Below are 26,052 nucleotides of genomic sequence, written 5' to 3' on the forward strand. Positions count from 1 at the left end.
TGCGGCCCACTGTCCTCTTTACCTGAGTACAGTTTGTAGCTTCATGCTGTCCTTTACTTTGAGGGAGGTATGCAGCTGCCCACGGTCCCATTTTCAATGGAGGGAGGTTTGCTGCGGCCCACTGTCCTCTTTACCCGAGTACAGTTTGTAGCTTCATGCTGTCCTTTACTTTGAGGGAGGTATGCTGCGGCCCACTGTCCTCTTTACCTGAGTACAGTTTGTAGCTTCATGCTGTCCTTTACTTTGAGGGAGGTTTGCTGCGGCCCACTGTCCTCTTTACCTGATTACAGTTTGTAGCTTCATGCTGTCCTTTACTTTGAGGGAGGTATGCTGCGGCCCACTGTCCTCTTTATCTGAGTACAGTTTGTAGCTTCATGCTGTCCTTTACTTTGAGGGAGGTATGCTGCGGCCCACTGTCCTCTTTACCTGAGTACAGTTTGTAGCTTCATGCTGTCCTTTACTTTGAGGGAGGTATGCTGCGGCCCACTGTCCTCTTTACCTGAGTACAGTTTGTAGCTTCATGCTGTCCTTTACTTTGAGGGAGGTATGCTGCGGCCCACTGTCCTCTTTACCTGAGTACAGTTTGTAGCTTCATGCTGTCCTTTACTTTGAGGGATGTATGCTGCGGCCCACTGTCCTCTTTACCTGAGTACAGTTTGTAGCTTCATGCTGTCCTTTACTTTAAGGGAGGTATGTAGCTGCCCGCTGTTCCTCCTACCTGGGGGGAGGTATGTAGCTGCTTGTTGTCCCATCTCCCTGCAGGCAACTATGCGGCTGCTAGCTGTCCCTTTCCCCTGGAGGGAGGTATGCAGTTGCCCACGGTCCTATTTGCCCTAGGGGGAGGTATGTAGCTGCTCGCAGTACCTTCTCCCTGGGGGAGGCACGTTGCTGTCAGAAGTCCCTTCTCCCTGCAGAGAGGTATGTTGCCGCCCATTATTCCTGTGGGCGGTTTGTAGTGACCTGCTATCCTTTCCCTTGAGGGAGGTATTCTGCGGCCCACTGTCCCTTATCCCCGAGCATGGTTTGTAGCTGCCTGCTGCCTCTACCTTGAGAGAAGTATGTAGCTGCTTGCTGTTCCTTTTCCCTGGAGGGAAGCATGCAGCTGCCCACTGTCCATTTTCGCTGGGGGCGGGGAGTTATGTAGCTGCTCACTGTCTCTTCTCTGTGGAGGGAGGTATGCTGCTGACCATTCTCCCTGCTCAGAGGTACGTAGCTTCCTGCTGTCCTTGCCCATGGATGGAGGTGTATAGCTGCTCGCCCCCACTTCTCCCTGAGGGAGGTATTTAGCTGCCTGCTGTCCCTTCTCCCTGAGGGAGGTATTTAGCTGCCTGCTGTCCCTTCTCCCTGAGGGAGGTATTTAGCTGCCTGCTGTCCCTTCTCCCTGACGGAGGTATGTACCTGCTCGGTGTCCCTTCTCCCCAGACAGAGGTATTTAGCTGCTTGCTGCACTTTCTCCCCGGAGGGCGGTATTTGACTGCAGCTGTCCCTTCTCCCTGCTCACTGTCCTTTCTCCCAAGAGGGAGGTATGTAATTGCCTGCTGTCCTATGCAGCTGCCCACTGTCCCATTTTGCACAGGGGGAGGTATGTAGTTGCTCATTGTCCCTTCTCCCTGCAGAGATGTATGTTGCTGTCCACTGCCCCTTAGCCCTGAGGGTGGTTTGTAGCTGCCTGCTTTCCTTTCACTTGAGGGAGGTATGCTGCAGCCCACTGTCCCTTTTCCCAGGAATTGGAAGAGGAGAATGAAAGAGAAGGGCAAAGAAGAAATATACAGGTGATAGGGAGAACAATTGTGAGAAAATATTATATAGATAATAAAAGACCCAAAACTAGTGTAGTTCATCTTTTTATTAGAGGTTTCAGAAATGGCATGTAACCTGTAGACATTTGACATGAGGTTAAATCACCAGTACAAAGAGGACTTCCAGTTTCCCCTCTGTGACAATACCCAAAAGACTCACTCTTATATAATAAATCTTTAAATAATTATATATTTTAAAAAAATCTTCTTTGCTTCATAATTATCAATTCAAATATAATATTAATATTAATAATATAAAATGAATTTCTGTATTGACATCAAACATTTCCAAATCTATTTTACATGAACAGAATAGAAAAATAAATATGTAGAAAGGCATCTTAGTAAAGGGCACTTGGACAAACAAGTGACAAAGGGACAGTGTGAGAAAATGGCATATGAGTGTGTGTCCTGCACAGATGTAATAATTAAGCCTTTAATGCATCTTTGAAAATCTGTTGTAGAGGGCCATCCCTCTCTAAAGCACTCCAGAGCTTTCTGTGCTGGACTTCTGGGCCTTTTTACTGTCTCATTCATCAAAGTAAAATAGGCCTGCATCTTTTTCTTAACAATGAGGATGGAATGGACCAGCTTCTGGTCCACAGGTGATAAATGTACCGGCCACTAGGTGGCGCTTTTCCCTGAATTAATGTGCCTGTGCCTGCAAAGATACCTATTGCACTTCTGAAATATTTTCTTCCATCATATATATTTTAAAAATAAAATGCTTATTTGAACTATTATTTTTCCTGTTCTGCTAGCCATCTTTAGCTTTACAGGCAAGCATGGCAAACAGTATTCAGCATAGATTTAAACCCCTCCAGGTTTAGACGGGCCGTTTGATTTCTGTGCTTGGGAATGATAAATGAAAGTGCACCTTCTTTAGAACAACAACCTTGAACCCATTAGTACAGAAAGCTGCAGATCACACAAGTAAGGTACATGTGTCTTAAGTCTTTTGTTCAAAACAGACTCAGCAGCCCTCTTTCAAATTAACCCCCCCCCCCTTTCTTGGAATGTTTTATGGACTGTGGAGGCAATGATTTTGTTTTGGAAAATGTAAACATATTAGTTTGTGAAGTGCTGAGTACTTGGAGTAGGAGCCATTGACCCAAGAATGAGTCATCTAAGATCTGCAGCTAATGAAAAGTGAGTAAACCTACAAACAGCCCAGAGTAGTTCAGCGACTGGAGGGAAACAGAATAAAAAGACAAAGTGACCGTCAAACAATCGTGCTCATTTTATTGAATCCCTGCTTCTGTCGTCAAGGGGTGGGGCTTCAGGTACACTCTAATTACCCTTGCGCCTGATTACGAGTTTAGGTGTTATTTATTGCAAATGAGAAATAACGATACCGCGAGATAAATTATTTATTGAGCGCCATAAATAACACCTATTACAAGTTTATGGGGAATAACATGTGGATTGTGGTGTTTAGAACACCAAATTCATCATAATACAGTAATTAATATATGGTTTTCCCCAGTTAAATTTCGGCAGGTTTGACTTCCCGAAATGTAATGAAGGTTGAGCTATTTAGCAAATAACAACAACTAGTAATTCTGACCAGGGCATTAACAGGGGTTTATGCACAGGTTGGAATACACTGACCAACTTCTATTCAGGCTCCTAGACTGGTCTCCAATTTGGGGACAATAACACCAGTGACTAACCCCTCCGGATGCAATGGCATGGGAGGGTGAGTACACTTGGTGTCTCAGATTCCATGGCAGTCTAAAACTTGGCAGACATTTTTAATTCCTCCCTAAACTTACTTTTCCAACTCTGTACTTTTTAAAAGAATTGTTCTATCAGCTATCAATTTTCTGAGAAATCTTCTCTTTCTGAAAAGCTCTGTCTTGGTGTGGCCATCCATGACTAGACTACTGTAACTCAATTTTTCTGTATAGTATTAACAACAACAAAAAAACGTTATCTGTTCCAGAACCTTGCTGCACAACGTACACATCTACATACAACCAACCCTCAAATGCCAAACACCTTTTCCACCTCAGAGCAAGCTCCGCCTCAAACCACAATCTCCCGAATACTTTGGTGATTTAATGGCCTGGAGACTCTTGATTTTAAGTTTAGCTGCCCAGGTTCACTGGGTATCTTTTTAAAAATGGATTTTGCTTTTAATGTCATGTAGGTGAGGCAAGCCCCCACAGTGCTGTGGATACCCCCCTTACCTCACATGTCTTCCACACTCACTGCCACCACTGGTGTGCAGCAGACCCACACGTAGGTTTTGCATTTTATTTACAGAAGTCCTTTATTTGCCTTTTTAGAATAAGGTCCTTCTACCATGTCTGGCCTCTCCTGCAGACCATTTAATTAACAACAATTAAAATAAGCCTGGGAGAGTAGTTCTGAATATACCAGGACTGAAAGTGATTATTTGCAGGTCAATCCCGGATTTCAAGTGCTCGCTTGTGAATATGTGTGATCAATTTTAAATCAAAATACCCTGGCCTGCCTGTTTGACACTCCGGAGAAGCTGGTTAGTGCAGCTCATCAACGATATAATATAGCCTTATAGCCCGCAGTAGCGGGCTATACCGGCTATTAAAGGCCCGCTCCAGCATTAAAGGCGAGGGCCTTTAACAAGGGAGCGGAACTTCAATAGCTGGTATAGCCCCGCTACGAACGGCTATGAGGCTATTAGAACATTCTGCCACTAGAGGGCCACTAGAGGGCAGAAAGTTCCAACAAATAAAACAAAGGCTTCAGGGAGCGTGAGGGGATTCAAATCCCCTCAGGCTCCCTGAAGCCTTTGTTCACAGCCACAGCTGTGAACAAAGAAACATTGGAATGTTGGAGCTCCGGGCTTCTACCAGCCATTATAAGCCCGGAGCACTCCATTGTTTTCAATGGAGCTTCCAACATTCCAATGTTCTAATAAAAGATAATACCATAGGACTCTAATTCAGCTTTAGGGGCGACTAAACTACCTATTGAAGGATGATTGTAAGAAACAATCTCCAGTTTGAAAAAAAACTAAGCCCAGACATTTTTGAGACAGTTCCTGTGCACCACATACCCCATCTTTCCTTTCTTCAGACTGGTCTGCATGAAACCTCAGGAGGCAGCCTCGTGCCATTCGTGAGAGCAAACAAACACTTAAATAAAGAAAACCAGATCGAATTTACGACTCATCTTCTATGTTGGAAAATGGGTTGAAACGAAACCTCGAGCGGGTGTTTCGTCATTCACTCTGCTTCTTGTTTACATCCATCTGCTATGACTGTATTGACAGAGTAAATTTCAGCCTTAAATTACCCCAAACTCGCAGCTACCCCTGTTTTAGGTAACTATCGGGAGTCCATGACCCCCCTCGCAGGTGAGTTAGAAATCAGAGAGTTGATCACTTTAAGAGAAGTGTTTTGTCAACTCACATTCTTTTCCATATATCTCATTGACAAATGGATTAAGTACAAACAGTATTTTATATGTTATATTTCACAGAGAAGAGTAAGGGGTGCCTTGTAGAGTGCAGTGTGACTGACTCTGCCCACCCAACTAGCTGTGAGAAGCAGCGGCCCATCTTCAAGGCCTTATGTGCTCACCTTTCCTCTGTATGGAGCCACAAGTCGATTCTGCAGCAGACACTGCAAGCCATGTATCGCAGACCTCAGTGGAAACAAGTTCATGACATGCAGAGTTTTAGGGTTTGTGACCAGGACTAGAAATCCTGGATCAGGTGTGCCACCTGCGAGCTTCTCACGCCACCTGCTCTTTAAAGAACAGGATTGGCTGTCCTCTCTACATTGTTTCCTGAGTTTCTACCATAAACTGCCTAAAGTCATCATCTAAAAGTTATACTTAATTCTGAAATATGTTATAGTAAGCACCTACTACCCAACATATTGATATAAAAACATTGAGTTTAATAACACCTAAAATCAACTCAACCTATATAAAGCACAAGAGGCCGGCGTTTAGAATCGGGCCATAAATCATTCAAACAATTATTAATGCATGCACCTCCATTACTCTAGTTCTAGTTCAAACTGTATGTTTCAAGTCCAATAGATGCCTTTCAATGTGGAAGTCCTGCTGTAATGCATTTTTGTTGCGCCTTTATTTGGTCACTCTGTTTTTGCTATTTAACTTGTTAGCTCAATATTTTTAGAGTGAATATTTTGACCCACTGGCACCAATATTTACGCTTTGTAGCAGCAGCATTACTGCCTCAGAACCATTTGCCTCACTTATTCATTTACAAGTAAAATATGCTTCCAAATTAGTTTGCAGTAGCTCTATTTAAAATGGACATATGGACTGTACTTCAGACACATTTTTAAAGATTTGAGCTGCTTACAAAATCATGTCATTGAGTGCCCTCTGGACCTCCAATTCCATGCCCTGGAACATGAGGGCACCGTGCACTTCCCTGCACACCACTGTGCAGAGAGGGGTGTATTGCAGAGACTCTGTGAACTAACAACCAAGTGCCAGCAGTAATCTAAACCTACCACCACTGTGGAAGACCAGCCAATCTTTAGAAATAGTTGCTACTGGACAGACGAGAAAGGGGGAGCCTTCAGGACAATATCTTTGAAGCAGGTGATATTATTAATTTATTGTGTGTGCTTTATAACTTCTTGAGACAGCTGTAGCGGTACGCTCATTGCTTACAGCACACTCTAATACTGCAAATCGATCATTTCCCCCATTATAAATACTTCTCCTTGCAAGAAATCAAATAGTAGTGTGAAAACTAACAGTTAACAAATATCCACACAAAACACACCTTAGGAGTTTCCTTCTGTTAATGTGAGAGGACTCAAAAACATGCACACATGGGGCATGCTCAAAGAAAAGTGCTAGCTTAATACAGAACTTTCGTCTTTCAGTATGTCCCAGTGGCAGAGCGCGCCAAACACCTGGAAAGATAACTGTTGCAGAACACGAACCTTGGGTCTGGTCATATGGGAGGTTTGGTTATTCAGGATTGAAAAAATGATTTGTAAAATGAGTTCTAGTTCCTGCACACTGCACTAAGCCTTCAAAATTAATATTCCCTACAAAATCCTGTCATACCTTGAACCCGACACTGTCTCACGGGCTTTGCCTTTCATAAATTTGAGAATCTACATCCTAAAATCTGGAGGCTGTGTCTGACTGCCATGATCTGATGTGCCTCAACAATCACTTGCTCTGAGCAGGAACCCTCCAACGTAATGTGAATCACATGCAGAGATCAGACCATCACACCTGCAGCTGTTTACAGATCCCTAATCTAAGACAACATGTGAACTTCATAGGCACCACTTGATTCCCATTTTTCAGAGGCTGCTAAAATTCTTTTCACTACAAGTTGAAGCTCCTAAAGGTGAATATATTATCAGTGTGTGCGTTATATATCCATATGTATAAATGAGATGGAAAACAAAGCAAGATCACATTAAATACTACACCATAAACAAGCAGTAAAAGGAATAACTTATTGCAGTGTACATAGATGCAAATCCGGTTTGGAATGTTCCAAGCTGACACATATTGTAGGTGTTTATTAGTCTGCTATAAGGTTGTTCTCCTCTCTGCCATTTTTCTGCAAGGCTTTACAAGCAGTCGCTACTCAAAAAACGAAGAGTGTTTGTGTGGGAATTCTTTGTTCTGAAGAGAAAAACCTTACCAAAATGACAAACATATACCTTTGGCATTCATTGGCCCGTCTACAATTCCATTCTAGAATGTTCTACTACATTCGATGTTGAATACGGCCTACATAGAACTATGGACGTATTCTCATTGACGTAATTTGGAGGTAGTCAGGGGTCGCAGATGTGACTTCTAGCTTGCTCCTTGCTACTCTTGGCACGTCCTTTGGGACCCATAACCTTAGAGGAGGCAAACGTTGTGCCCCCTCTGAGGCTAGGGTTCATAAAGGAAGTTCCAGGAGTAGCAGGGAGCAAGTTAGAGGTGACATCTGCGACCCTTGACTATCTTCAAATGACATCCATGTGTATTCTACATAAAACATAATCCAAAATCTTGTTTTGATCAAACCATCATCTCTTTGGGTCTTGGTTATGCGATCATGGAGGTGAGCGATTTTATTCTAGTAACTGTCTCTTGGAGACTACTTTAAGGACAACAATGTCTATGGTCCAATTCAGCGTAGACTCTCTTTAGGGTTCCATACAGAGAGCATAGATGTAAACAGGGGAGATTTGCAGATTTATTACACAACAATGATATTCCAATTTCCCATAGACTCCAGTGACTCTGTTCGAAAATTCTGTGTAGAAATGCTTTTAACTTCCACAACCAATAATCAAACCCAAGACATGAGCTCATCTAAACAGGAAGCACTCAAATTAGGTATTTAGCTAAATCAAGGAATCAAGTTATTGCTGGAAGGAGTAACATCCAGGAGTCCTTCATGGAAAAGATGCTTGGAACTATTTTCCAGCTAGACTATTGAAGGGGCGCCTCAAAAATAGAATAAGAAAAAGGTTTACATGGTAGATGTAGAGGTAAAGAAGTGTAAGAGCAAACAAGTCACTGGAGACTAGGAGGTATTCATGTTTTTGCTGAAAGCAAGGAAAGGACAATCTAGATGGGTCTGTACTACCTTCCCGGCTATACTATTTCTTGTTATATATTAAAGTTTTCATTAAACAATCATTCCATTGAAAATCTGGTAGAAGACCTCCAATAAAGCATTTTGGTCTTACCAGGCTATGCCTCCCATTTGTTGCCTCCTCCTGCCCCCGCCCCAATCCACCCATCCCTTGATAAATGCTAGGAAATAAGTCCATCCTTCGAGGAGGAGCCCCTTCTTCCCATACGGGAGGTTGCACGATTCAAGCAGGCCTTACGCAACTCCTAATGCGCCCTGAACATCAGCAGCAGTGTCTGGTCTTGTGGGCAAGGATGGACCAGGCGGTTGCACTTCTGCTTTCATAGAAGGGCTCTAAGAATGAGATGAGTGCAACCCACTTTCTGGTCACCAACCAACATTGTAGAGCTCGCTCACACAGTTTTTCTCCGCTGATTGTAATTTAGAGGCCTTCCCCATATTTCCGACTCATGAACAGGACAATTCTTTTTGACAAATGCAAATAAGAGCCAGGCTGCAGTGTGTCTCTGTTCCAGGCCTCCAAGCTGAGCAGGGCTACTGGGGAGCATGGAAGTGGGGAGACAGTGTATGTCTCTGCTGCCCACTCTAGTCACGGCCTCCAAAGATCTCCGTGCTGCATTGCCCCATGCCAACATCACGTGTGCTGGTGCTGCCTAGCAGGCTAGTCTCCTCTCGCCTTTTCCTTTTTCCTTCCCTGGCCCTCCTCTGTGCTCAGCTCTTTGTAGAGGACATTCCAAGAGGGTGGAACTGTTCCTTCATGAGCAAAAGCTTGCCAAGCCGGTAAAGAAGTTGTGAGTACCAGTGCACGCCCTCTGACTGTGTCTCTAGCCTCCCCACGCTGTGGTAAAGCCGCAGTGGCCAGAAGGCTAGCTGTGCCAGCTGATGCTTTTGGACCACAGCAAAGCAGGACACCACTACATCGTCTACCAGCAATGTGCCGTGGCTGGTGAGGGGTGCATAAGCACCTGAGTCAGTCTGGGTGGTAACAGAAACCACCCTAGCGGGCTGCAGCCCAAGTACCCCCTCTGTAAGAAGATACTGTCCAGGCCGCACGTTGCTGGCAAAAACTGTACTGAAGTCTGTAAGTGGCACAGTGAAGTTATCTGCAACAAAGAGCAAATGGGCCGCGGTGAGAGCTAGTCTGCGCGGTGGGTCTCTTGTTTCCACCACATAGAACTCTTTCACTGCTGCAGAGTCTCTATCCAGGAAGGTCAAGAAATCACTGTAGGTTCTGCGGCCACCCTCATCCATGCACAGCACACGATGACCAGGCTTCAGCTCCGCGATGGGGATCTTCTTGCCACTCTCAAGCGTTGCCAGGGCCCTTGCAGGGAAGCAGCCACCTGTCTTTGCTGCAGCAGAATGTTCTAAAGAAAAGATAACAAGGGGTCAGTAAGTAGGAGCAGTCCCTAGACGGGGTCTCAGTACAGGCAGTAATATCATTCTAGTCAAATCAAAATTCCTAATAATACCAGGTGTTTAGGGGAAGCACCATGTTATTCAAATGCAACCCAACTTGTTAATCAACAGAGAGGGAAACCACATCTTAAAATGGCGGACATTTCAAAACTAGACCAGGGACGGGTTGCAGATGAGAAATCAAGGAAGGCTGTGAGGGAATGACCCATCCCATGGGGTGAAGGTGAACTCTTATCACAGTACCTGAGCAACATTCTATCAGCCAAATAATTGATAAATTCACACGTGATAGATATTGAGAAAACAGATATTTGTAAAACCATTGATTCTCCACATCTCGATTGGAGCTTCCTCTGTAAGCCATGTGAACGTGTGTAGTGTGGAATCCATAACTTACAACCTTCTCTTTTTGAATAATTTAGACTCTAGAACCCATAAGTTACAACTGTCTATTTTGAATATTTTAGACTCCAGAATTCATAAGTTACACCTTCTCTTTTAAATATTTTAGACACTAGAATCCATAAGTTGCAATTTTCCGTTTTAGATATTCTAGACTCTGGAATCCATAAATTATACCTGCTCTTTCAAATATTTTAGCTCAAAACCATCTTGTCTTAAAAAGAGCACATGCTTTCCGCAGCCTTTCCACTTCCCCATTGACGTACAGTATAAATACAACTGTAAGACAATTATGTATTGCTCACATAGTCCATTCTGCTCCCTGAATATCTATCATCTTGAGGTAAACTAACAGCAAAGAAGTTAATACAAACATATAAACAAAGCACAGATTTTCTGATATGTAGCACGGCAGTTGTGCAACTCTAAAAGTCGTGCAACAACGAAGCACAAAGGCAGTGTTGTCAACTATCCAATGCAAAATATAATTTGCTCTGAAAAGTTGCTGTGAGCTCAGCGGCACTGCAGCGTGTCGGCCCACTATAATCAATACAAAGGGGCTGCAACAGGGCAGAAACAGAACAAACATGCAATGGTTTTCACACAAAGCCAGATCTACTAAGATTGTGTGACCTGGCTTTCCCTGAAATCCTACCACAAATGAAACCAGGCACACACAAGTGCAAGCACAATACTTCGGGATATTTCTAGGTGTAACTTGTGTCATTATTGCAGAACTACACATTTAACCAGGTATACCCTTGGAAGGTAGTCTTTGCGTTGAGGGCCTCAATTACAATATTAGGCTGTAGGACAGCGCTGCAAGCCTTCCTGCTGCGCTGCCCTACGGCAAAAGAAAAGGGCAGGAATGCACCATATATATCAGATTCCTGTCCACTTTCCTTGCGCTGGTGCCCAATTGGCTGCCAGGTGCCAACGCAGGCGCCCTTGGTGGCTGCATTATAGGGATTATTGTTTTGGTGCAGAGAGGGCTTTTGACGCATTCCCAGGTTTACAATTTGTTGTAAATCTGGGAATGTGCCAAATGCCATAGCTGTTACATGGTAACACCCAGCGTAATGCCCATGGCACGCCTCCCCATTGTAGTGTGAGGCAAGGCTGCGACTTGTGCTACGTTGCCTCACTCCATATCTACAATGCCATGAACAGCCAGGGTGGCTTTACATGCCATTGTAGATATAGCTAAGCCCTGTGCACCACCAGAACAGCACATATAAGTGATGTTCCAGAGGCGCACAGGGCTTGTAAATAAGCCCCTGAATGTGTATTATAGAATTACTTTGTGCCAAAGCTCAACAGTTAGCGTTGCTCAAAAATGGGCGTTTTAGTACAAGCGCTCCTATGACACCACCCGCACGACTCCTACTATCTTTAGAACTGCATTATTTTATTCCTCTTTGCACACTGCACCACTGCGCATTTCCATGCAGCACTGTGCTGTGTGAATACTAGTGAATCTGAGCCCAAGACGTGCCCATTAAGAGTGAATGTGTAAGTGGGTAGCTACTGGGTAAGCAAATATAGCGTGTGGGCACTATTGAATGGGAGAGTGTGCAAGAGTGCTTGTGAGCTAGTTAGTGAGCTGTGAGAGCAAATCTTCAAAATCTAAACAAACAAATGCAGGTGCTTTGAGCTGCATGGATGGCTTCAGGTGGTGAGTTGGAACCTTTACGCTACAAAGCTACCAGTAACAATGTTTTCAATAACACCATATTTAACTTTTTTGTACACAGCCAGGTTAACAAAATGCGGCTGCCGTGGCGCACGCAGAGGGCCGTGTAAGAGAGTGTCCCGCTTGATGCCGCATTAGGCACCTCCCTACCCTCTGTTGCAGGCAGTAGCGGTCCGTGGAGGGAGTTCGGTGGGGCAGGGGAGGGGCAGGGTGGGGGAATGTAAACACCGGAATATGGATGAATGGAGGTAAGTACACATTTAAATAAATAAAACTAATTTCGTTGTGCGCGCTGCATCGCATTTTGCGGTGCAGCGTGCGCAAAGGATTTCGTTTATTTATTTAAATGTGTACTTACCTCCGTTCATCCATATTCCGGTGTTTACATTTCCCCGCCCCGCCTCACTGCCCCACCGAACTCCCTCCACGGACCGCTACTGGTTGCAGGGACCCCCTACTCTGGGAGTCCCGCCTAAGTCTGGCGCCTCTGTGGCGTCATTTCCGGTGCGCAGTTGGCTAGGGCCAGGTACTTCTACCTGCCCCCACCCACTGGCCACCCTCCTTGTCCCCCGCTGGACTTGCTGTTACACTCCGTGCCGGTGGGAGGGCTGGCTAACGAATTGAATGTATTAATATATACATTTGTGTTGCAGGTGGAGTTACAGGGCACTCCGGAGGCTGATTGGTATGAGGGGTACCCTTTCAGGAGCACAAGAGGTGAGCATTATGCCAAAATCCCAGGAGTCTTTACGGCAGGACCCTGGTTGAAAAATGACGGCGCCCCGCCAGTCCTTTCGGGCTGTTGTAAGCCTGAACAACCGGGGCCTTGGCTGGCTATGCTCCGCCCCTAAAAAGGCATGAGTAAAAGTTATGGACTAGGGGCCATGGTATGTAAGGGGGAAAACCCCACATAAATGGTAGCACCTATTGGGTTGGCCACGGGGCAGTTTGTCTCATCAGGTGGGCAGGGCAGCTTAGGTTAGTCACCACTGCCTGCCCTTGGATCGCCCATAAGTTAACCCACCAAGTTGGCATACTCCTTGGATGTAATAAACCTGAAGCAAACTGTTTTTCCAACAAAACGTGTGAACTGTTTATTTCGCGAAGCGCAACTAAGTATTGCTAAGCGGGGGGTTGCCAATATCGGCACTATGGAGCGGACTGAGTTAAAGAAGATTTAGGAAAAAGAAATACTAATTTCTCCATCACAGTTCAACAGAGTTTCCTCACTGCCACCTTAACTCTACTGTCTGTACACACATCAAAGCTAATTACTTGCCGATGTAGCCCAGTTACTAACAGTTAATCGTGAAAACAGGCAGCCTGAACTTTGAACGTGCATCACTATGTGACGACCTTGTGTAATCCTTGGAAAATCACTTTATTTCCCTGGGCCTTGATGTTTAATATCCCAAAGTTTGAGAGGCTAGACAGAGTATAACTGCAAGTATGAAGCGCTATAAAAAATGTGCAAATCCTTGCGTTTAGTTGATGAACGGAGTGCCATGGCGGGAACGAGACCGTAGGTATATGTTCAAGATACAGCCTTTGTAAAGGAAGAGGCCTGTTGTTCGGTCCCGCCATATTGTTTTTGGGCTAACAATATCCTGATTACATAGTCCTGCACCGAAGCTATCTGTTGGCTAACAATAGCCCGATTACATGGTGCTGAGAATTTTTTTACCACAAATGATACGTGTCAGGTTTCCGTACATTATTAACGGTATGTTGTAGGACTAAACGTCATTCTATTATATGACGTTACTGTTTCTGTTATTTGCCCCATGACTTGTGACGCTTTGTTATTTTTTCTTGCCCTAATTAAATTGTTCTCTCTTGCTCCACCTCTCACCTTCTGCCTCTTTTACATCACGTGCTGCTGCTTCTTGGTGGATCTGAATGAATGAATATATGTATTGTTTGTTTTGATTAATGAAGAGGTTCTCTGGTAGGCTGGTGTACCATTACAGGGGTTCCACGGTACAGAACTAGAAGGTAGAGGTGCTGGTCATGGGCTGAGGCACTGGTGGTACAAATGTTTCAAGAACACTGGATGGCACCCACATGGTTCCAGGAGTACCTGGGGGCAGCTTGAGAGGCAGAGTGTCGTTTCAGTCAAGCCGCTCGTCTCCTGGATCTTCTGCACGCCCTTGGCACATATAGTGTATTCTAGAATGCTGAATGGTTCTGGATAGGAAGATTGCTCTAGACACTCATTGAGGAGACAGGCTGTCCAATATCGCCAGATAGGCTGTTCTTGCTCGATCAAGTGACCGGTAAATTGTTCTAGACATATTGGCTGGTAAATTGCCCTAAAACCACTCATGTGGGTAGCTTCTTCTACACACCTAGTAGGATTGTTCAGCATTCCCAAATTAAGAGGTAAGATGCACCACCAAGAGTAAGAGGGAAGCTGCACCACACAGAGTAAGAGGTAGGATGCACCACCCAGAGTGAGAGGTAAGCTGCACCACCCAGAGTAAGAGATAAGATGCACCACCCAAAGTCAGAGGGAAGCTGCACCAACCAGAGTAAGAGGGACGTTGCACCATGCAGAGTAAGAGGTAAGATGCACCACCCAGAGTAAGAGGGAAGCTGCACCACCCAGAGAAGGAGGTAAGACACACCACCCAGAGTAAGAGGTAAAATGCACCACCCAGAGTGAGAGGGAAGATGCACCGCCCGGAGTAAGAGGGAAGCTGCACCACCCAGAGTAAGAGGTAAGATGAACCACCCAAAGTAAGAGGTATGATGCACCAGCCAGAGTAGGAGGGAAGATGCACCACCCAGAGTAAGAGGGAAGCTATACCACCCAGAGTAAGAGGGAAGCTGCACCACCCGGAGAAAGTGGTAAGATGCACCACCCGGAGTAAGAGGTAAGATGCACCACCCGGAGTAAGAGGGAAGCTGCACCACCCAGAGAAAGAGGTAAGATGAAACACCCAAAGTAAGAGGTATGATGCACCACCCAGAGTAAGAGGGAAGATGCACCACCCAGAGTAAGAGGGAAGATGCACCACCCAGTGTAAGAGGGAAGATGCACCACCCAGTGTAAGAGGGAAGATGCACCACCCAGAGTGAGAGGGAAGCTGCACCATGCAGAGTAAGAGGTAAGATGCACCACCCAAAGTCAGAGGGAAGCTGCACCAACCAGAGTAAGAGGGAAGCTGCACCACACAGAATAAGAGGTAAGATGCACCACCCAGAGTAAGAGGGAAGCTGCACCACCCAGAGAAAGAGGTAAGACACACCATCCAGAGTAAGAGGTCAAATGCACCACCCAGAGTGAGAGGCAAGATGCACCGCCCGGAGTAAGAGGGAAGCTGCACCACCCAGAGTAAGAGGTAAGATGAACCACCCAAAGTAAGAGGTATGATGCACCAGCCAGAGTAGGAGGGAAGATGCACCACCCAGAGTAAGAGGGAAGCTGCACCACCCAGAATAAGAGGGAAGCTGCACCACCCAGAGAAAGTGGTAAGATGCACCACCCGGAGTAAGAGGTAAGATGTGCCACCCAGAGTAAGAGGGAAGATGCACCACCCAGAGTGAGAGGTAAGCTGCACCACCCAGAGTAAGAGGTAAGATGCACCACCCAGAGTAAGAGGGAAGCTGCACCACCCAGAGTAAGAGGGAAGCTGCACCTCGCAGAGTAAGAGATAAGATGCACCACCCAGAGTAAGAGGGAAGCTGCATCACCCAGAGTTAGAGGTAAGACACACCACCCAGAGTAAGTGGTAAAATGCACCACCCAGAGTGAGAGGCAAGATGCACCACCCGGAGTGAGAGGGAAGCTTCACCACCCAGAGTAAGAGGTAAGATGAACCACCCAAAGTAAGAGGTATGATGCACCACACAGAGTAAGAGGTAAGATGCACCACCCAGAGTAAGAGGTAAGATGCACCACCCAGAGTAAGAGGGAAGCTGCACCACCCAGAGTAAGAGATAAGCTGCACCACCCAGAGTAAGAGGTAAGATGCACCACCCGGAGTAAGGGGTAAGATGCACCACCCAGAGTGAGAGGTAAGCTGCACCACCCAGAGTGAGAGGTAAGCTGCACCACCCAGAGTAAGAGGGAAGCTGCACCATGCAGAGTAAGAGGTAAGATACACCACCCAGAGTAAGAGGGAAGCTACATCACCCAGAGTAAGAGGTAAGACACACCACCCAGAGTAAGAGGTAAAATGCACCACCCAGAGTGAGAGGCAAGAAGCACTGCCCAGAGTAAGAAGGAAGCTGCACCACCCAGAGTAAGAGGTAAGATGAACCACCCAGAGTAAGAGGTAAAATGCACCACCCAGAGTGAGAGGCAAGATGCACTGCCCAGAGTAAGAGGGAAGTTGATGCACCACCCGAAGTAAGAGGTAAGATGTACCACCCAGAGTAAGAGGGAAGCTCCACCACCCAGAGTAAGAGGTAAGATGCACCACCCGGAGTAATAGGTAAGATGCACCACCTAGAGTAAGAGGTAAGATGCACCACCCGGAGTAAGAGGTAAGATGCACCGCAAGAGGTAAGATGCACCACCCAGAGTAAGAGGTAAAATGCACCACCCAGAGTAAGACGTAAGATGCACCACCCACAGTAAGAGGTAAAATGCACCACCCAGAGTGAGAGGCAAGATACACCACACAAAGTAAGAGGGAAGATGCACCACCCAGTGTAAGAGGCAAGATGCACCACCTGGAGTAAGAGGTAAGATCCATCACCCAGAGTAAGAGGTAAGATGAACCACCCAAAGTAAGAGGTATGATGCACCACCCAGAGTAAGAGGTAAAATGCACTATGCAGAGTAAGAGGTAAAATGCACCACCCAGAGTAAGAGGTAAGATGCACCACCCAGAGTAAGAGGTAAAATGCACCACCCAGAGTGAGAGGCAAGATGCACCACCCTGAATGAGAGGTAAGATGCACCACCCGGAGTAAGAGGGAAGCTGCACCACCCAGAGTAAGAGGGAAGCTGCACCACCCAGAGTAAGAGGTAAGCTGCACCACCCAGAGTAATAGGTAAGATGCACCACCCAGAGTAAGAGGTAAGATACACCACAAGAGGTAAGACGCACCACCCAGAGTAAGAGGTAAAATGCATCACCCAGAGTGAGAGGCAAGATGCACCTCCCGGAGTGAGAGGTAAGATGCACCACCCGGAGTAAGAGGTAAGATGCACGAGTAAGAGGTAAGATGCACCACCCAGAGTAAGAGGTAAGATGCACCACCCAGAGTAAGAGGTAAGATGCACCACCCAGAGTAAGAGGTAAGATGCACTACCCAGAGTTTGAGGCAAGCTGCACCACCCAGAGTAAGAGGTAAGCTGCACCACACAGAGTAAGAGGTAAGATGCACCACCCGGAGTAAGAGGGAAGCTGCACCACCCAGAGTAAGAGGGGAGCTGCAGCACCCAGAGTAAGAGGGAAGCTGCACCACCCAGAGTAAGAGGTAAGCTGCACCACCCAGAGTAAGAGGTAAGATGCGCCACCCGGAGTAATAGGTAAGATGCACCACCCAGAGTAAGAGGTAAGATACACCACAAGAGGTAAGACGCACCACCCAGAGTAAGAGGTAAAATGCATCACCCAGAGTGAGAGGCAAGATGCACCTCCCGGAGTGAGAGGTAAGATGCACCACCCGGAGTAAGAGGTAAGATGCACCACCCGGAGTAAGAGGGAAGCTGCACCACCCAGAGTAAGAGGTAAGCTGCACCACGCAGAGTAAGAGGTAAAATGCACCACCCAGACTAAGAGGTAAGATGCACCACACAGAGTAAGAGTTTAGATGCACCACCCAGAGTAAGCAGTAAGATTCATCACCCAGAATAAGAGTTAAGATGCACCACCCAGAGTAAGAGGTAAGATGCACCACCCAGAGTAAGAGGTAAAATGCATCACCCAGAGTGAGAGGCAAGATGCACCTCCCGGAGTGAGAGGTAAGATGCACCACCTGGAGTAAGAGGTAAGATGCACCACCCGGAGTAAGAGGCAAGCTGCACCACCCAGAATAAGAGGTAAGCTGCACCACCCAGAGTAAGAGGTAAGATGAACCACACAGAGTAAGAGGGAAGATGCACCACACAGAGTAAGAGGTAAAATGCACCACCCAGAGTAAGAGGTAAAATGCACCACCCAGAGTAAGAGGTAAGATGCACCACACAGAGTAAGAGGTAAGATGCACAACGCAGAGTAAGCAGTAAGATTCATCACCCAGAATAAGAGTTAAGATGAACCACCCAGAGTAAGAGGTAAGATGCACGAGTAAGAGGTAAGATGCACCACCCAGAGTAAGAGGTAAGATGCACCACCCAGAGTAAGAGGTAAGATGCACCACCCAGAGTAAGAGGTAAGATGCACTACCCAGAGTTTGAGGCAAGCTGCACCACCCAGAGTAAGAGGTAAGCTGCACCACACAGAGTAAGAGGTAAGATGCACCACCCAGAGTAAGAGGGAAGCTGCACCACCCAGAGTAAATGGTAATCTGCACCACCCAGAGTAAGAGGTAAGATGCACCACCCGGAGTAAGAAGTAAGATGCACCACCCAGAGTATGAGGTCAAATGCACGACCCAGAGTAAGAAGTAAGATGCACCACCCAGAGTATGAGGTCAAATGCACGACCCAGAGTAAGAGGTAAGATGCACCACCCAGACTAAGAGGTAAGATGAACCAACCAGAGTAAGAGGTAAGATGCGCCACCCAGAGTAAGAGGTTAAATGCACCACCCAAAGTGAGATGCAAGATGCCCCACCCAGAGTGAGATGCAAGATGCACCACCCAGAGTAAGAGGGAAGCTGTACCTCCTAGAGTAAGAGGTAATTAACCACCCAGAGTAAGAGGTTAAATGCACCACCCAGAGTAAGAGTTAAGATGCACCACCCAGAGTAAGAGTTAAGATGCACCTGCGAAAGCGATTGGTAGATTGTTCTGGACATCCTGAGAGATACCATGGTTACTCTGGACACCATGAGAGGCAGTTAGGCCTAGACATCCAGGGGGAAGGGTTTTTGTTCTAAACAAGGAGATGATTCTAGACACTCCGAGGAACATATGGTTTTGCCAGACTTCTGTAGGGACAGGTAGGTGACTTAAAAAGCCTGGGGGAGAGGAGAGCTGTTGTAAACACCTAGATGACCAGCTCGTTTGTTGTAAACATCCTTGGGGCTTTTAGGGTATTCTGGGCACCTGGCCTGGGGCTGGACACACAGTGGGGCAGGAAGGTTAAAGACTCCGATCCTAAATCTGGGGCCCGGTCCAGCTATGCTCGAACCTTTGCTGTCCCTGCTGGGACCAGTGCCCCTCCCACGCCCCCTGGTCAGCGTCTCTCAGCGCACAGCACCCCCTGTGTTCCCTAAATACACCGCTGTTTACGCTCTGTGTCCAGTACTGACACCCTCTTTGGTCGGGGGCGGTGATGCACGCCCCCCGCTCCCCTCTGGTGCCAGTTTGTGTTTGTTCATGTGTACAAAAGAGGCTTCTTCGATGCCCCACCCCACGCCCCTGGCGCCCCTTCTGCTGACACCACCAACCACAGCCGCGTGCCCACGCTGCCACGAGAGGGGGCGAGGTGTTTACTGCTGGTCACGGTGGTGGGGCTGGGGCGTCGGGCCGCGCCCTTGTGGTCGTGTTACTGTATTTAGAAGACAGGGGTGAATCTAAAGCTCCTTGTTCTAGCCCCCACCCCCTCCCTAGCGGCCTACAGAGCCCTTTACCTCCGTTCGCTGCCCCCACCCACCTGCTACTGACCCTGGGACAGACAATCCGTGCCCCCTGCACTCCCTGGAGTCTCTATGGGCAGCCCTTACCCGGATGCAGTAAGTCCTCCCTCTGCTCACAGTAGTCTGAGGCCACCTGACTGCCTGACCCGGATGCTCGCACTGAATGTCCGTGCCCTCACTCACTGAAGGGTCTCTGACTGGCTGGACGACGCCCTCACACTGAATCTTCCTGAAAGTGGTAGCAACATTCAGCTCTCTGTCGAGATGTGTCCAATATAACACCATGAAATGCAGAAAACAACATTATGGAATATGGCATGACAACTCTCATAACTGCACAACACTACATGACACACAACACGTCACAACACACAACTATGCAAACCAGCGTGAGATAACAACACAACACGGCACACTATTTCATGATACGAGGGCGAAAAACAGCCCTGTGACCTACTGAGAGGCCTCCTTTCCAAACCCCAACCCCACCAGCTGCACTTTGAAAGAATATTTCATGGACAGTTTGTTAGTGAAGAGTGGTCACTTACTTGACTCGAAGCAATCAGCTATTAACGCACTTGTACGCGCCAAGAATGTGGAAACAGATTGGGATGTCTTAGAGGGACTTCTGAGCAGTAGACATGAAACGTGTGTTGGTCTCCTACACACGACACTTCCACCCACCCTTATCACACCGCCACCCATCCATTTCAAACCGCCACCCATCTATGTCAAACCGCCACCTACCCATGTCACACCGCCACCTACCCATGTCACACCGCCACACACCCATGTCACACCGCCGCCCACCCACGTCACACTGCCACACACCCATGTCACACCGCCACCCACCCATTTCAAACCGCCACCCATCTATGTCAAACCGCCACCTACCCATGTCACACCGCCACCTACCCATGTCACACCGCCACACACCCATGTCACACCGCCGCCCACCCACGTCACACTGCCACACACCCATGTCACACCGCCACCCACCCGTCACACCACCAACCACCCATGTCACACCGCTACCTACCCATGTCACACCACCACCTACCCATGTTTATCAAGGGACTTCACCCCACCATGAAGTGGTTTTAGGGTCATTCTAGGCAGCATCGTCAGCTACTGTCTCTCAAAGGACTCAAGACATGGCTCTTTGACTCACAGCAGCAGGATCCCAGCGCCTGGATAGCCTCACGGGTGATTGGCAGCGCTTTACAAATCCTGATTGATTCATTCATTCATTGACTGATTGTGGGGACTGCGGCCAGTCAGTTGCCCACGCTGCATCGTTCACTTACAATCGAGGCCAGATTCATACATTCCCCTCTCCCATCAGCCTCAGGTGTGGACGCGAAATCAAAAACAAGAAACCCTAACAGCGAGTGGCCCTTCCGTGGCATTCAGTAAATGAAACAGGAACAGGAGACAACACCTAGCAGAGAAATGACCCTTCCCTGTTATTCATAAACTCCAACAAAAAGGCTCTCCCAGCTCTCAAAGCAAGGTTACTGGGGCAACAAGCGAGTGTTTCAGGGGATCACTGCAGGTTACAAGGGCTCAGGCTGGGCTGCCTACCTGCCCTCACTTTCTAAACCTCTTGCATCACAGGACACCTGTGGCGGACCTTCGGGGTGATCAATAAGAAATGGTTTCTACTGGACTCAGCTGCTGGAAATGGGTGTTTGACCACGTGCCAAAATGCTATAGAAAGAATTCGAAGTGATTCCAGTTGAGGCCAGCAACTGTGTCTCGGTGTCTACAGGTGGTGAGTGTGTGGTTTGATTGGTATTTTTTGTTACCCTATAGATTTGTTCTTGCTTTTATGCTGTACATTAATACACAAAATAACCACTTGGAATTTCCTCCAGAGTCTCTGTTTTGCTCATGGAATCAAAGTGTCCCGGGTATAGTGGCTTAGAGGGCTACTGCGTGCACTGTCGGGCTTGTCTTCGACCTCATGGTCACAGGTTCGAATCCCAGGCAGTGGGGCCTTTCATACTTCTGAGGTTTATAAAATGAGTACCATTGAGTTGTGTAAACATCTGTTATTCAGCGCCAAGATTCCCTTCGCGATGAGCCAGCGCTTTACAAATGCACATGTTATGTTATGGAAGTGGTTCCACCATGGTGGCTGCTCGTCTCTCGTGCTGCGCCTCCCTAAGTCCCTGATGAGACATCAGCAGACTAGTGCGGCTCATGTACAGCTCACACGTGATCAGAAAAGACATCCCTCCTATACTGGCATCCATGCATTGGCTGTCCCCAAACAAAAACAAAGGTTAAAGTGAAGCTATGGTCAGCTTTAGTTATAAGACCTTAATGTACATATAAAATAAAAACCTTAGAATTCACGGGAAAAAATACAGTTAAATTGCAGTTGTGGTTACAAAACAAAACCTAAGAACCACTGAAATTCACAAATTATGGTTAAGCTAACTGTAACGTGTGTGTCCATCATGCCATGGCTATGACCTTATATACGACTCCTCTCATGACATGTTAATGCCATCACTACTGACAGCGCCAAGGGACACCGGGAGTATGTTTTTGTCTGTGCGCAGCATGGGTTACCGGCAGAACCAGACCCTGTGCCCCACCCTCTGAATGACCAACCCACACTGCGCTCAGCCCTCAGCTATGCAGAGTGGCGGCTGGTGCAGGAGGCCATCCCTCCCTCTGCATAGGCTCTGGCGGTGCACAGTGGTGGTTGTCTGCAGGGTCTCAGTTATGGCCAGGCCATGCAGCCAATCCTCCACAGGTGATCAACCCACACTGCGCTCAGCCTTCAGCTATGCAGAGTGGCGGCTGGTGCAGGTGGCCATCCCTCCCTCTGCATAGGCTCTGGCGGTGCACAGTGGTGGTTGTCTGCAGGGTCTCAGTTATGGCCAGGCCATGCAGCCAATCCTCCATAGGTGATCAATCCCCCTGCGCAAACATGTGACTGCAGCGGTGATTGCCGGCACGGTCTGGCCTTCAATGAGGACCTTCATCAAAACATTCATGAGCCGTCAATGCCGCTGCACAGGCCTCCCACACTTCATAGCAGGGGTGAAGGCAGGTCCTGCACCAAAGCCTTCTGCATACGGTGGTATATAGTGTATATATGCGCACACACACACAATACATTATGTAGGTGAAATCGCTCCACATGCGCAGAGAGAGATCAGTAAATTTGCTTGCACCGCCATCTTTTCCATGGGGAAAGGATCCTGAAGATAGAGACCAGCAGGCAGGAGAGCGGATACCACAAGCCACTCCCCTGACAAAGAGCGTGCTGTCAGTGGAGCCCACGCTCTTCAGGATACACCCCCCAATTCTCCAAAATAGATCTGTCCTTGCCCAAAAACAAATAAACAGCACAAGTCAATCAGTCAATAAAGACGAGTCTTGCTAAAGCCTTCAGCCATGGCGCCACGCGTCACTCAGTGTCAGTGACCACCAACCTGCAGCCAGGCGGTCACCCACCGCTCCGGCCACACAGACACCTCTCTGTGCTCCTAGCCCGCCCTCAGCCCCGGTGCTCTCTATTCCACTATCTCCCAGCCAGCCCGACCCCTCAGGGTGGTTGGGTTTGTTCTGGAGAAGAGTGCAGCAATAGATTTGTTTGAAGGTCCAAAGGCCAGGGCCTGATCCTAATATTATAACTGGTCTCGAGCCAAGCTCACAGCGTTCCCGCTATCCTGCCAATGCACACCCAGTGAGTGGGAAGTCCAGCCGGGGTCCTGGAGATGCTATGCAGGGCAGAGGTTCTGAGGGCACACCATGGTCTGGAGGTGGACCGAGGAGACGGGACTCCTCTCTTGAGCCCAGTGAGAAGTCCAGCCGGGGTCCTGGAGATGTGGGCTCAGCAGGGCAGAGGTTCTGAGGTCAGACCTCTGGTCTGGAGGGCACACCATGGTCTGGAGGTGGACCGAGGAGACGGGACTCCTCTCTTGAGCCCAGTGAGAAGTCCAGCCGGGGTCCTGGAGATGTGGGCTCAGCAGGGCAGAGGTTCTGAGGTCAGACCTCTGGTCTGTAGGGCACACCATGGTCTGGAGGTGGACCGAGGAGGCGGGACTCCTCTCTTGAGCCCAGTGAAAAGCCAGTCGACTGTGTCAGTCGCTTGGGGTCTCAGCCTTGAAGAACTAGCCCACTTCATTCTTTCCAGGTTGGAGGCCACCACTGAATTTGAAGATTATTTTAGGGGATAACAGGGGCTCTGGCATATACAATCAACAATTGTAAGATGATGCCCAGCACCTGAATGGGATCCACGGGCCTCAGACCAACGGAGGCCTTGAGAAGTGGGATTGAGGGCCAAAAACCCAATGATGGTCCTTTGAACCGTCCTGGCCCTATGGGACGCTCTGTCTACCCTGGGTTCTCCTCCAACACCCCACTTGTCTCCTGCTGTGATGTATGTATAGGGCTGGATGTAACTCCGTAGAGCATCCAGCAGGATGACCACTCGGCCAAGGCTCACTCAACTCTTGCTTGACTGAGTATTGGCCCATTACAACCAAGCACCAACTTTATACTAATTCTCTCACGTGTCAATCAATCAATCAATCAGGTGGCTTGTAAAGTGCGACTGCTCACCCGTAAGGGTCTCAAGGCTCTGGGGGGAGGGTTGTGGGGGCTGCTGATCCACCGGAGGCTCTGTGTATGTCGGTGAGCTCCACCTAGGGCAGTCACATGCGGATAAGGAATGCTCAACTCTTGGCACAACATCATGCTGGGGTCTCAATGAGCCCCCCTTTCTCCCGCTCAAGCTTTCTTGTGATTACAGAACATGACCTGGAAGATGACGGGAGGCACATTATCCCTCAGATCATGAGAGTAAAACTATGTCCTGGGTGCCACCAGGGAGGCGCAATGGTGTAATGTATTCACTAGCTGTCTCTTGTCAAGCGTGTACAGTTCCCACACACACTCCATACTATGGTGCCCTCTTTCATCCCGCCACAGACACTGGGTTGGGGGATGTGCAAATTACACTATTAACCATAGGTGGCACCTGCTTACATATTGTGCCCATGCTGTCACATGCCAGGCAAGATAGTATAAAGGTTAGACTGCACTTGGGGTAGGAGTACAATGAAAGGTGAGTGCAGGTGTGAGTCCCAAGGAAAGAGGGTGCAGACTACAGCTACTGCCCAGGCTCAATGGACGCATTAAAGAAAGGGGTTCAGGAGCCCCAAAGCAGCAGCATGGGCATGAGCACCCCTCTGTGCACATTACTGGTACGTAGTGGCTGATGTATGGCAAGAATCCTATATTGGTTGGCACACAGACACAGGAGCATAGTGGTTGCATGGGACAAAGTGGTGCTTTCATCCCCTGTATTTTTGTAGGGCATGAGGGAGATGGTAACGCGCAAATAATGTATTGTATGACACAATTTTTCTGTGGAGACCAAGATTCAGAATTGTTATTTTTTTCACGCAATGCAGTGCAGCAACAATATTTGCTGGTCTGTATTTGCAAGCAGGCACCACCTTCCAGAGCCATATCTGCTAAGATTGGTCTGCTGTTACGGTCATTCCGTACGATGGTGCGATGGTGCTCTGACATTGTTAACACAAGAAGATGATGGACAGAGTTCTGAAACTTTTCAGACACTCACCCCTAGTCACAGATCTGGGTTGAGTCCATCATCGTTCTTTAGCTCACTTGGCCACCCCAGTTCAGACCCAGCCATATGCAAATCAGTCTTGACCCTGTGCTTCATGGGAACAGTCCAGCCCGAACTGCCAAGCCAGGTCTTCCCTGGACCGGAAACAAGCATCCTGGGACCGGTTTCGGATCTGTGACTAGGGGTGAGTGTCTGAAAAGTTTCAGCGCTCAGTCCATCATCTTATTTTGTTCGCTTGTTCACTCTAAGTTGGCAGGGTATGCCTAGACGAGTTTCCCTTGTTCACTTTGCCACTGGAGTCAAGCTAGCCTGGCTGATGAGGGGTGTTGCCGCAAAACTGGTCCCAGGATGCTTGTTTCCAGTCCAGGGAAGACCTGGCTTGGCAGTTCAGGGTGGACTGTTCCCATGAGGAACAGGGTCAAGACTGATTTGCATATAGCCGGGTCTGAACTGGGGTGGGGAAGTGAGCTAAAGAACGATGATGGATTCAACCCAGATCTAATAGCGACTGGGGGTGAGTGTCTGAAAAGTTTCAGTGCTCCGTCCATCTCGACACACAGCCTTGGATGAGTATCTAGCACAGGATTTGTAGTGGAAGCATACCCTTGCAGTATTAATTCATGTGGCTAGACAAACTGAGAAAGCATTGGAAGTGTGCTGTGCAGTGCAGCACAAATGCAGTGCACCAGTTTTGATGAAAAGTGAACACACTTCAATTGTTTGTTCCTGCTACAAGTCTGGCTGTCCTCATAGATCTGGCTTTGTGGTAGTGGTGTAACACAAAATGAAGGCACCTCCCCTCCCCCCCAAGTTTCCTTGCTGC

At 47.9% G+C, this 26,052-nt stretch overlaps 1 protein-coding gene across 2 annotated transcripts in view; it reads right to left on the reverse strand.

Moving 5' to 3' along the window:
• Positions 1–1,831: 1,831 nt before the first annotated feature.
• Positions 1,832–26,052, reverse strand: part of IHH (Indian hedgehog signaling molecule) — a 212,725-nt gene continuing 188,504 nt past the window's right edge. For both annotated transcript variants that reach the window (XM_085650068.1, XM_085650069.1), the window contains exon 3: positions 1,832–9,758. In XM_085650068.1, coding sequence (XP_085506194.1) covers positions 9,103–9,758 — 656 coding nt within the window. In that variant the 3' untranslated portion in view covers positions 1,832–9,102. The remainder of the gene's footprint in view (positions 9,759–26,052) is intronic.

This window comes from Triturus cristatus, chromosome 3_2 (genome assembly GCF_964204655.1).
Source record: "Triturus cristatus chromosome 3_2, aTriCri1.1, whole genome shotgun sequence".
Lineage (NCBI taxonomy): Eukaryota > Metazoa > Chordata > Amphibia > Caudata > Salamandridae > Triturus > Triturus cristatus.